The sequence below is a fragment of the Tachypleus tridentatus genome, chromosome 6 (assembly GCF_004210375.1).
Source record: "Tachypleus tridentatus isolate NWPU-2018 chromosome 6, ASM421037v1, whole genome shotgun sequence".
Taxonomy (NCBI): domain Eukaryota; kingdom Metazoa; phylum Arthropoda; class Merostomata; order Xiphosura; family Limulidae; genus Tachypleus; species Tachypleus tridentatus.
This window is the reverse complement of record NC_134830.1, coordinates 158,542,055-158,556,270: the sequence shown is the minus strand read 5'-3', so window position 1 is coordinate 158,556,270 and position 14,216 is coordinate 158,542,055. Positions and strand designations below refer to the sequence as shown.

The 14,216-nt window shown below is 33.4% G+C and overlaps 1 protein-coding gene across 6 annotated transcripts in view; it reads right to left on the bottom strand.

Annotated features, from left to right (window-relative positions):
- Positions 1-1,065: 1,065 nt before the first annotated feature.
- Positions 1,066-14,216, bottom strand: part of LOC143254243 (anoctamin-7-like) — a 123,036-nt gene continuing 109,885 nt past the window's right edge. For all 6 annotated transcript variants that reach the window (XM_076509088.1, XM_076509087.1, XM_076509086.1 and 3 more), the window contains 3 exons: positions 9,221-9,311; positions 5,417-5,548; positions 1,066-4,772 (listed from right to left, as the gene is read on the bottom strand). In XM_076509088.1, coding sequence (XP_076365203.1) covers positions 4,701-4,772; positions 5,417-5,548; positions 9,221-9,311 — 295 coding nt within the window. In that variant the 3' untranslated portion in view covers positions 1,066-4,700. The remainder of the gene's footprint in view (positions 4,773-5,416; positions 5,549-9,220; positions 9,312-14,216) is intronic.

The window sequence follows — 14,216 nt, the reverse complement described above, 5'->3', positions numbered from 1 at the left end:
TTAGGTTTAAGATGAACATAGCAGATTGCGGCTGGATAATATCGATAGCATTTAAAATATTTGGACATTTGTTTATAAAATCATGGTAATTTTTTTTTCTCTCTCAAAAATGCTTCCTTACCAGGAATGAGGATAAGAAATGAAACAGGTGTGCCTCGGAAACAAGTTATCTACGTGCTCTCTCATGTATTTTGGGGCACTAAAGATGCGCGCCTTTCATTGCTAGGATGACCAGTAAACTTTTGACACTTAAACTCATGTTCCAACGGTCAAAATTACAGACAAATAAGCATAGAAGCTTCTTATTGTATTCAATGTTTAGACATATACTAAATACAAGTGTGTATAATTGGAATCGTGGTCATTCATGTAATTACTGACCAATCATTTACAAACTGAGTCTTTTTAAAGGGTAAATATGGGAAATTATGTATGTTCATGCATATATCAACCTATGTTACTAAATTTATTTTTTAGTTGTAAAACAAATGTATTCCTGTAGTTATTCTCTTTTTCAGTATAATTTAGGAAAAAACAGAGGCGTCGCTAGGCAATGCCACGAATCCGCAGTCGGAAAATCAGAATAGAAAACTGTTATTGATATTTTAGTCTACAATTCCCGTGCCTATGGGCATGAACCATGAATCTTTTAAGCACCTAATGACATCTCTGATAATGTAATGGAGGATAACGAATTACATCAGCAAGACATAAAAGTTGCTTATATTTTATTTCTTTTTATTTAATGGCATTTGCTGAACAATATCCTTGCGCAATACAAAGATGACATGGTTTCTTGTGTCATAACTAAAAGAAAATTAACTTTTGTTTTTTTTTAAATATCAAATTTGGACCACAACTACTTTGTTAAAGTTCTGAGCACAAGTGCCCTGTACGTCAATGAAATTCTGGTCTTTTTTTTCCGTTAAAAGCCCAAACTTGCATTTCAGTACGTTGTTGTTCATAGATGTTTTGACTGGGTGGGGTATTTACGGTTTGAAATATTCCTTTTAGGACATGAAGAGACGAATTTTCTGTGACAATAACCAAACACAAACAGCAACATTTTGGTCATCGTTTTTATTAACAGATAAAAGCCAACCAACGAGGAAAAAAAACGTGCATATTGGTTTACAATCTACGTAGTTTTGGACAAAAGAGGTCATACATTAGATTTACAACTAACACTAAAATTACCTATAACAGGACCGTAACGTGAAGTATAGCCTGAGGTTAATGATCGCTTTTACTGAAGTAGGGTTAGCGTTTATCTTATACTAATACTTAACACCAGTACATCTTTAAAAAAAAAAAAAAAAGCTTATTTAGGTAATATTTATAAGTTGTGTAATTTATAAAGCCTCTAATACCAGTTGATTGCAAAATAATAATCTTCAACAAAATTAATATAGACGCACAAGGCATTAAAAAAGGCTTAGGATTTTTTTTTTTAATTTTCGCAAATAAAACCACAAATTTTACATTTAATATATATTGGAGTATTTATAAATTGAATGAATATCATAGCTACAACTGCTGTTAATATCAAAAGTACAATTACATTCAAATATAAGTGTTTCTGGAGAGATGTCGAAAATAGAACGTTTTGTCTCGATATTGGTTGGTTGGTTTAGTGTATTATGGCACAAAGCAGCTAGGCTATCTACTCCATATATTGGAACGTTGCAACGGATTTGAGGCAACATCTGGAAATCAAGTACTTTTGTGAAACATTTAAATAAGGAAGTAATTGAAAACCGAAACGTCGTCCTCAGAGCAGATCTGAAGAAAGATTCTTTCATTTCATTTGAACATCTGTTTTTAATCTGTTACATCCCAAATCGCTTGCAAAGTATAAAAGAAGTAAACTCCTAAACGCATGATAAAGTTTCCGGACTTATAACGCTGAAATTCGAGGTTTGATTCCCTGTAGTGAACAGAGTGCTAATAGAAGCAAAACAAGTTTTAATAACACATTTGTTTATTCTTTAGAGCAAAGCCACACTGTGTAACCTGCTGTGTACACCGCAGGAATCGAGCCACAGTTTTTAGCATTGTAAGTGTATAAACGTACCATTTAATTTTATAAGAACAGAAGACTCTCTGTACTGTGCTAGTAATGTGCGTTAGAGAAAGTGTGGCAAAAATTTGAGCATCGTCGACACGGTTTGTAAGAATGATTAAAACACAAACTCCACATTTACACATAACATTTGTTTGGTCTTGTTTATTGCAATAAAAAAGGCAACAGTTGAATTAACTTATTATGTAGGAAATACGTGGCTCTTCTGCGTCTTTGTCGTTGTGCATTGGATTTTGTTGTTGTAACTTTATTTTTTGGACAAAGAGAGCGCTTCTTACAAAAGGTGGAAATTCCACAAAATTTGTTTGTTTTGGAATTTCGCACAAAGCTACTCGAAGGCTATCTGTGCTCGCCGTTCCTAATTTAGCAGTGTAGGACTAGAGGGAAGGCAGCTAGTCATCACCACCCACCGCCAACTCTTGGGCTACTCTTTTACCAACGAATAGTGGGATTGACCGTAACATTATACGCCCCCACGGCTGGGAGGGCGAGCATGTTTAGCGCGACGCGGGCGCGAACACGCGACCCTCGGATTACGAGTCGCACGCCTTACGCGCTTGGCTATGCCAGGCCATTCCACAAAGTAATCAACATAAATGCAGTATATAAAATAATTTAAACGACTTACTGTTTGCGAAAAAATTTGTTTTATTGGCATATTAGCAAATGCGCAAAAAATACTAAATTTACATAATACCGAGCATTATACAAAAAAATCAATTTGAACATAAAATTAATTAGTATATATGGGTGGTTTGTATAGTTTTCGTAACTAGTAAAGATTCGTTTGTCCTCATTTTGTTTGAAGTTAAGCACAGAACTACACAATGGGCTATCTGTGTTCTGCCCACCACGGGTATCAAAACCCGGTTTCTAGCGTTGTAAGTCCGCTGGACTTGTTCTCCTGAACTCTAGCAGTCTGCATGCGGCTAAGTAATAAATAAAAATCTGTAGTGTGTGATTTGGACAAGGGCAAAGTTATCTTTAGAAAGCAAAAGACCCCAAACAGCTAGATGGTCAGCTTGATTGCATGCAAGAGGATGGTGGTATAATGGAACTTGTCTCCAAAATTTCTTTAATTAAGGTTCAAGTTAGGTGTCTAACCGTTTACATACTTTGTTGCACTTTAGTGATTGATAAACATTATTAACACATTTTTTTTATTTCGAATACAATTTTTAACTTACCAATGTAATCAAAATATTTCATAGTGTAATTTCCCAAGGAACCTTCGTTAAATAATGTTAACAATGTTTCCGTTTTAGTGAGAAACGGTTTTGGTGACTTTGTTCGTTACCTTGATCTATCAACATAGATGTCGCCCTGGTGTAGCTGTTAATAAAACTAAATCGCGCTACAGACAAGAAGTTAATAAAATAAGCGATTGTGAAAACAATAAGATAGGAAAGAACACCTTCCACCAGTTTAACGAAACACTTTCGACAGAGAGCATCAGTCAGCTTTATATAATTACTGTTGGCTTAATCCTGATCACGAGAATAGAATATGACGAACTAAGACTCACCTCTGACAACTTTGAAAACTCCACAAATTATAGACAATATAAAGAAAAAGACGAATTATTATATATGCTCTATTTCATTTCTGTTCGCATAATACAGTAAAGAGGTCGCTTTAGGTGTAAGGAACACACATTTATATGTACATATGTCTATATATATGTATTAATAAAGTTATCTTTTATACATTTCTTAGTATTTACACCAGACACGATACATGTAGTTTTAGGCGAATGTAGATTAGCCCTAAAAATATTTTTAAAAGTAAAAACGTTTAATTAGCCACAATATAAACTTTAATAAGAGAGATGGGCCTCCCTTGTCCAGGTTATGTAGTGCTACGTAAAGAACATTACATTTTTTATTATTGTTTTACTGTGGTAAATGCGCAACAATGTTTCACTTTAATAGATACGCAATAACGTTTTCACTCTTGGAAGCAAGCAAAACAAAATTGTTTGTTGAAGAAATACGGACAAGGAATGTTGGATATCATTTGTTTACAATGAATATTTTACGGAGGTAGCAGATAGTTGACGTCTCTCAAAACTAATACAGTGACAACACTTTAATTAATTATTATTAGAATAAGATGACAACGTCTTAAGGTTAAGCAGTTTACCTTTTTAGGCTAAAACAAAACAAAAAAAAAACAATTACTTTCAATAAAGTAATAAAACAATCTCTGTGTATTTTGACATTACGACTCTGATAATTCTTTATATACGAAAAACCTCTGTAGTTGAGTATCGATAAACAACTCGACCCATAAACCATTCTTTGGACTGTTATATACATTTGTCAGTTCCCGAAACTGAACAATGATATGGTTTTAAACATTAATACCTTCAAAAGAATTACACCATTTCACCCAGTTTCGTATTTCCTTCATCTGAAACGTTATCCCGAAAATGGAAAAAGTAACTTTCGTAAAGAGTTGTCCACAATATCGAATTACGATGACGTTTAAGGGGGAAATTGGGCTGTCTGAATATTCATTCTTTAAGAACTGCTGCTTTGGATACTAAGTCAACCAGAACGCAACAGGAATGAAGCTGCATGGGTTATAAAGCTGGGCACGATGACCAATCATCTGGCTAATCATCATCATCAGGCGGAGGAGACAACGCACCATCGTCATCATCATCCTCATCTCGTCGTTGAGCCACCTGGTTTGATAATATATTATTAATACTTAATACATATTAATATATTATTAATACATATTTAGAACTAAGATAGGCTGGTCCGTTGCAGATCAATACGTATTGAAGGGAAAAGTGTCATTTCGTCCTTTCTAATTTAACGTTTTATACCAAAACTGATAAATTCATTTATAGTTCACTTTATAACAGCTGATTCAAAACCGTTGGCAAACACTTTCCTGGGTTTATAAAATCATTTTGGAATTGAAATTCTATGTTGATCTTACTAAAGAATTACTAGTCGGACCCAGTCCCTGTTTGCCTTTTTTTAAAATTAAGAATAAAATACAAAGACAGTTCAATTATCTAGGCACCACGTTCCCTGAGGGTTCATGACTTGTTGGTTTCAAAGTGTCTAATTATTTAAGTGCCACAACAAATACCGCCAATATTCTAATTAATCCCACTAACTGAATCTAGTATCCTCCACGTATTTGATATAGGAAGTTTGTAATTTTACCCAACATCTTTGTATCAGTTCTTTACATTGAGTGTTGTAATAGACACATGACGAAAATACTACTCAGTATGATGCACTGTGTCGATAGTGGACAGTACGAAAGCAAGTCAAATACACTTACTTCATTCTAATTACAGTCTGTACACACCTTCATTATAGTTTCGGAGTCAGCCAGAGCTTGCTTAGCAAGGTACCTCTCTCTTTTTATTTTCACTTCCAGAGCCTTGGGTATATCAGGAACCACGATGTCAATCATACGGCAAATAGCGAACACTAAATGCTGTTGAACAAGTTAAAAAAAATCTTTACGCTGATCAGTAAGATTACTAGAAGGTTCGAACTGACAACAGGAAACAATTTTAATATTGTGTCCAAATATTCACCATAACACCATACGATGTTCAATATTTCGAGAAAAAATGACACATTTACTTTGAGTAATAGTTTGTTTTTCTCTATGAACCACTAAGATACTAGAGTTTTAAATAAAGACACCTTGTGACAGAAAAAAGATTATTTGGATGACAGTCATCGTCATATTATGTCACACATTACTGATGTCAGAAACTGCGTTACAGGAATTTTGGTTTTTATGGTCATTTTCACAACGAATATTAACCACTAAAAGTAACAAGTGCTGTAAAACTGCATAAAACAAAAACAAGTTAGACCGTGACAAGAGTTGTATGTGAACTAAACATAACAAATAGTTTGTTTGTTGTCGGATAAATAAAAACATTTAATGTTTGTTGTTCGTTTTTTTTCACATTGATTGTGGTCTTAAAATTGAGGGATACATCTCTGTGACTTTTATTCCCAAATGTATTTTAATTTTGTGCTACGTTTCTGTGCGTACGTTTTAGGAGTATCACATTATGCAAACATAACTTTATTATTAATAACTTAGAAATGAAAAGTTTAGCGGGAAAAAAGACTCGAAGGTTTTAACTTTTTAGAAAGTTAATTCTCCGGTTGAGTCTTTCATAGGGGTGAAAAAAACAAAAGTAGATGTACTCAGCCGGGTGAATGACCCTGGTTTTGCAAAATTAGTTCCAGTACTAATAATTAATGACAGAACTTCATCACTAATAATTAATGACATAACTTTATCATTAATAATTAATGACATAACTTTATCAGTAATAATTAATGACATAACTTCATCACTAATAATTAATGACATAACTTCATCAGTAATAATTAATGACATAACTTCATCACTAATAATTAATGACATAACTTCATCACTAATAATTAATGACATAACTTCATCACTAATAATTAATGACATAACTTCATCAGTAATAATTAATGACATAACTTCATCAGTAATAATTAATGACATAACTTCATCAGTAATAATTAATGACATAACTTCATCACTAATAATTAATGACATAACTTTATCACTAATAATTAATGACATAACTTCATCACTAATAATTCATGACATAACTTCATCACTAATAATTAATGACATAACTTCATCACTAATAATTAATGACATAACTTTATCACTAATAATTAATGACATAACTTCATCACTAATAATTCATGACATAACTTTATCACTAATAATTAATGACATAACTTTATCAGTAATAATTAATGACATAACTTCATCAGTAATAATTAATGACATAACTTCATCACTAATAATTAATGACATAACTTTATCAGTAATAATTAATGACATAACTTTATCACTAATAATTAATGACATAACTTCATCACTAATAATTCATGACATAACTTTATCACTAATAATTAATGACATAACTTCATCACTAATAATTAATGACATAACTTTATCAGTAATAATTAATGACATAACTTCATCACTAATAATTAATGACATAACTTCATCACTAATAATTAATGACATAACTTTATCAGTAATAATTAATGACATAACTTCATCACTAATAATTAATGACATAACTTTATCAGTAATAATTAATGACATAACTTCATCACTAATAATTAATGACATAACTTTATCACTAATAATTAATGACATAACTTTATCACTAATAATTAATGACATAACTTCACCACTAATAATTAATGACATAACTTCATCACTAATAATTAATGACATAACTTTATCAGTAATAATTAATGACATAACTTCATCACTAATAATTAATGACATAACTTTATCACTAATAATTAATGACATAACTTTATCAATAATAATTAATGACATAACTTCATCACTAATAATTAATGACATAACTTCATCACTAATAATTCATGACATAACTTTATCACTAATAATTAATGACATAACTTTATCACTAATAATTAATGACATAACTTCATCAGTAATAATTAATGACATAACTTCATCACTAATAATTAATGACATAACTTTATCAGTAATAATTAATGACATAACTTTATCACTAATAATTAATGACATAACTTTATCAGTAATAATTAATGACATAACTTTATCACTAATAATTAATGACATAACTTCATCACTAATAATTAATGACATAACTTCATCACTAATAATTAATGACATAACTTCATCACTAATAATTAATGACATAACTTCATCACTAATAATTAATGACATAACGTTATCACTAATAATTAATGACATAACTTCATCACTAATAATTAATGACATAACTTTATCACTAATAATTAATGACATAACTTCATCACTAATAATTCATGACATAACTTTATCACTAATAATTAATGACATAACTTTATCAGTAATAATTAATGACATAACTTCATCAGTAATAATTAATGACATAACTTCATCACTAATAATTAATGACATAACTTTATCAGTAATAATTAATGACATAACTTTATCACTAATAATTAATGACATAACTTTATCACTAATAATTAATGACATAACTTCATCACTAATAATTAATGACATAACTTCATCACTAATAATTAATGACATAACTTTATCAGTAATAATTAATGACATAACTTCATCACTAATAATTAATGACATAACTTCATCACTAATAATTAATGACATAACTTCATCAGTAATAATTAATGACATAACTTCATCACTAATAATTAATGACATAACTTTATCAGTAATAATTAATGACATAACTTCATCACTAATAATTAATGACATAACTTTATCACTAATAATTAATGACATAACTTTATCACTAATAATTAATGACATAACTTCACCACTAATAATTAATGACATAACTTCATCACTAATAATTAATGACATAACTTTATCAGTAATAATTAATGACATAACTTCATCACTAATAATTAATGACATAACTTTATCACTAATAATTAATGACATAACTTTATCAATAATAATTAATGACATAACTTCATCACTAATAATTAATGACATAACTTCATCACTAATAATTCATGACATAACTTTATCACTAATAATTAATGACATAACTTTATCACTAATAATTAATGACATAACTTCATCAGTAATAATTAATGACATAACTTCATCACTAATAATTAATGACATAACTTCATCACTAATAATTAATGACATAACTTTATCAGTAATAATTAATGACATAACTTTATCACTAATAATTAATGACATAACTTTATCAGTAATAATTAATGACATAACTTTATCACTAATAATTAATGACATAACTTCATCACTAATAATTAATGACATAACTTCATCACTAATAATTAATGACATAACTTCATCACTAATAATTAATGACATAACTTCATCACTAATAATTAATGACATAACGTTATCACTAATAATTAATGACATAACTTCATCACTAATAATTAATGACATAACTTTATCCCTGGTCTTTTACTTTTTTATAGTTTTAACATTAAAAACGTCATTTTAGAGACTTGTATTGCTTGTACTCTGTTTTCATATATCAGTTATGAAAGATCTACAGATTTAATATACTTAAAATGAAACTGATATCTCACAAACCTCAAATATTATGACAAACCCCAGTCGTACGGCTAACAAGTGCCAATAGAACATTGTATGGTTCCCTTCAGTATCTCGAAAGTCTTGGTACCTGAGAAGTGACGGAAAAAAAATGCTGAAACGATGCACACTAAAGAAGAGCCTCTGTCCCTGATAACAGTTGATAACCAACTTCTGTGTAGATTGTTTAACCCAATACTATAACAAACACTTCTTTTGTTTATTACTAAGTATAGAGTCTTCTCAAATTTCAGGATAAGAAAAAAAAATACTTCGCTGCTTTCAAGACCATGACAATCACTGGCTAACCACCAACAATTATCTGATATATGGTTATTCTGGATTACAATATTACTGTTGGTCCTGTCAAGACCATGACAATCACTGATTGTCCACCGATAGTTATTTGGTGTGTTTGGACCCGAGATTATAAAATATATAGATATGTACAATTGAAGGACTGTTAAAGGTTTGGCACAAGTTGTGGTTAAAGTAACTTTTTTAAAATTATTTTGTCACAAGGAATAAATTTTTGCATTACTTTTTGTGATCCTTGTTTTTATCTTTTAATGTAGTTTTTACTGAGTGTTACATTTTCAATTGCATTCATATGTACTAAAAGCAAACAATTTATGAATGTTGTTTTCTAGTTGTCTAATGTTTACATTTCTCTCTCTGTAGTGTTGTTGGTTGAATACTGCACCAAGGCCCTTCACAACACTTTAACAACATCTGTAAATAATCATTGGTACTGGAAACAGAAGAAGTCACACTGGTTAACTGGAAAACCAGAGCAAAAGAGTGAAGTGGAGTGAACGTGAAACTTTGGAGAAAAAACAAATGCCACTTAAATCAAATATAATTGTACAGTATTACCTTGAGAAGGTTGTTGGAGAGCTGATTCTAATCTCCCAGAGCATAGAATAGTTGTGGAAGTGACAATAATAAAATAATCTTTACATTAGGTTGCTGCTATTAAAAATAAAATAAACAAAATGATTTAAAATAATTATAATAATAAGTTATAAAGGAAAAGAGGTCGACGCTGGCCAGTTGATTTCCTGTGGTTTGAACTCAGAGATGGCATCACAGTGACGAGTGTGTTGCTGGAGGTCTCCATCACAGAGGAGGAAGATAGCCTGTGCTATGGCTTGTTGCAAACGAAATCTTGTATTAATCTCACTTAGAAATATATCAATGTCAGGAAAACACTTTCAGAATGTCATTATTTAATTATTAGTGTATAGAAGACATACTGATACCATAAATAAATAAATTTATAACATATTATTTGAAACTTTGTACTGGTTGGTTAGTTGTTTAGCGTTTATTGGAGCCAAGCAATCAGGCTATTTGTGCCAAACAACCGGTAAAAAAATTTAAAATAAAAGTAAAATTATTAAAATATGTTAAAAGGAATCATGTTAAAACAAAAGAAAGTCCAATTTTCGAATTAAATAGAGTTTGAAAGGCGAACGACTTTTAAAAACGTAAAAACACAATTGAGTAATGGTAATGACACTGTCCACCATCTAGGGTGAACCCTGGTAAAAATATGTCTAAATTTGTGCCGTCACTCACGGTCGTAACGAAGGCACGATTGCAAAATGTGGGCTATTGTGACTTGAGTGTCACACAGACCACATATTGGTGCATCAGCTCCAGATAAAAGAAAACGATAAGTTAAAAAACTGTGACCAATATGTAGCCTAGCCAGGACAACGTCCTCCTTCCGATCCTTAAGGGAGCAAGATGGCCAAAAAGCAACAGAAAGTTTGATTTGGAAAAGCTTCTTATCACGTTGCCCTCTTCAAGTTGATTGCCAACTGGCGTGGAGCCAATCATTGAATACAGGATCGCAGTCAATGTATGGGACAGACAGGGCCGTGATAGCACCAGGGCAGACAGGCTTAGTTGTGGTGTCAGTGAGCTCTTTCCCGCAAATACAAACGTGGCCCGGCATCCAGAAGAACTGGATAGAAATAGATGATTAAGAGAGACGGGCCAGTTGGTTTTGAATATTGATTAGAACAGGGTGAGAACTATCGGGAAGTGATTCTATGGTCAGAAGAAAGCTAAGTAAATTGGTATAAATAGTACAGTTTGTGTACTGCACGGCTTCTATGTGATCCAGGGAAGCCACTAAACCATGGCAGAGCCCACAGAGTTGCCCGATTAGGAACCATTCGTATAAATGGAAATGGAAGGTTAGTTCGAAAGATGTTTGGCAAATAGAAGATGGTATTTCCAATTGGGAGTATCCTTCTTCAGATGATTTGAGGATGGTAATAAGCTATGGAGGGATTGGCTGACCAGTGTAGACAGCAACAGCATCCAAGGACAGGCCCAATTCAGCCAACTGCACCTGGATATGAAGGCCAAAAGAGACATGGCGGCATGTCCATTCTGAAAACGCATGGCCTACTGAGGAAGATAAACACAAGTAGGATGCTGTAGTAAGGATCAAAGTTTTGCAGAATACGGTAAAGACAGTTATAAACAGCAGAGGTGCAGAGGAGGTTCATGAGATTCTGTGCACAAACTTTGAACTGGAGAAGTGTGGAAAGCCCCTAATGGTGAACAGGGTCCAACATCTTCAAGGCCTGGCAGAGCCATAGACCAGATACCCATAGTCCAGTTTCGATTGAAGGAAAGCCCAGTAGGTTTTTAGCATATAACAGTTGTGAAATTAATCCAAGGTTCCTTCTGGTTTTGACGTCTTACCTGTCGAGCATGTGCATGGACCCACTGGAAATTGATGTGGTTTGAAAGTGTGGGATACCTATGAAAGGTATCCCAAGCCCTTTTCTGAGCCCTCTGTGCTATGTGGCAGACAGGATTCGACCACAGACAAGAATGCTGTGAAAAACGTGTCGAGGTTTTAGGAATAGATTTATTAACTGCTTGGACAATACAGTCAATTACTACTGCCACACATTCATGTATCGACGGCTTACAGACAACAGCATCATGAAGTTCCGAGAGAGCAGTGAAAGAGGCCTATTTGGCGTGGTCCAGCTTCCACCATGGCAAGCGGGTCGGGTGGTATCGATTACAGTCACTCTTCCTCATAATGATAGGAAAATGATCACTGCCCTGTGGGTCACTGTCAGTTCTCCATGAGAAATGAGAGAAAAGTGAAGGGGAGCAGATAGAGAGATAAACAGCAGTAAAAGATTGACTAGGTGCATAAAAATAAGTATAAGAACCAGTACTGAGAGAGAAAGATTATAATCTGAGAGCATAAGCTCTAGAGAATGACCCCTCCCATAAATATCAGCACCAACCCAGAGGGGATTATGTCTATTATAGTTCCCCTGAATAAAAATTGAGATGGCAACTGTTCAATGAGAGTATCTAGTTCTAATTGATCATAGGTCTCTCCAGGAGACAGACAGAGAGAAAAAACAGTGGTGGTACGACCCAATGAAACACGGATGGCTACAGCATCTAAGGATGTTTTGAGTAGTAAAGACAGGGCAGATGCATGCTGATCGACTAGCAGTGCCACCCCTCCATGCATTTGTCCATCATACAACCTGTCTTTTGTTTACAAAGAAAACTTCTCAAATGTGACTGTATTGGCAGGTTTCAGAAACGTTTCCTGTATGTGAGGAAAGACACAGGATGGTAAGAGTCAATCAGCACATTGATGTTATTCAAGTTAGAACAGAAACCTCTGCAGTTCCACTGCGTTAAAGTGAACATTTTTACTTATGTGAAGGAAAATTGGGCAGAGAACTCTTTTGTTTCTGACCATGTTATTTCTCTTTATTAGGAGGTCTATCAACCTACATGAATCTTGCCCTGGGTCAAATGGGCAGGTCTCTGTTGGTAGTTGAAGATAACAGTGACTGAGAGAATGAACAAATAATCTTTCTTCATCTCGGGGCTAAAGAAGAAGATGGACTCGAGGAAATGCCAGAAGCCAGAACCAAGGGAAGTGGATCCAGGATAGAGTTAGGTGCTGACGTTAACTCGTCAACTCTCGTAACTTCGGAGGACAAAATATTCTTCACGTGGTTTGAAAATGATTCTGTCAGATACACAGAGAGAATGTCTGCACTCCCATTGTAGCAGTGGAATAGAGTGCAGTAGCTTACATCCAATATGGAGTGATGGACAGTAACTTTCGAGCCTTGGGATAAGAAATGTTGTGAACCATTTTCAAATGCTCTACCTCTTTTTCCTTCATCTGCCTAGAGCAATAATGAAAGTAAGAGGAGTGAGAGCCACTACAATGAGGATCCATTTCACACTCATAGGTATCATGGTCTTTACCACTACAATGAGGATCCATTTCACACTCATAGGTATCATGATCCTCACCACTACAATGAGCACACGTTAAGGAACTACTACATTATGTCTTCAAGTGACCGAACTGCTGACATCGGAAACATCTCAAGGGGTTCAGAATATGTGATTTGATATTTATATAACCTGCTTTGATGGTGGCAGGTGGATAAGGTGGTGTAAACGTTAAAATCAGGACATTGGTCGGTATCATAATTCCATCTTTGCAGTTGGAGATACGCCTCACTGCAGAAACTCCTTAAGTGGAGAAACCAGTGAGGATCTCTGACTCGGGGATATTCTTCAAATCTCTCTTAACAATAACTATTAGTGGCGAATTCAAAATAGCATGGGGAGTAACCTCAATGGGTATATCCAATACAAGAGGAGTTCGCTCTGTTGAGAAGTGGATGTTTCCACCAAGAGGTCCCCAGAACGTAGCTTTTTGACTGACTTAGGAGAGCCATAAAGCCACTCTAGTCCCTTCTGCATAAAAAGGGGATACATTTGCTCTAAAGATTTGTCTGATAAAGAATGTAATTTCAGAAACTCAGGTACAGGTGTTGAAGAAGTTGAAGTCTACTGCTCAGAATCTTCAGGATGTGCTCGTTTACTCATGGTCTGTTTTTATTTTGAGTTGGGGATCTATAATAAAGAAAAAATATTTTGTTGTCCACTGACCCCACTTACCATGGAGCCC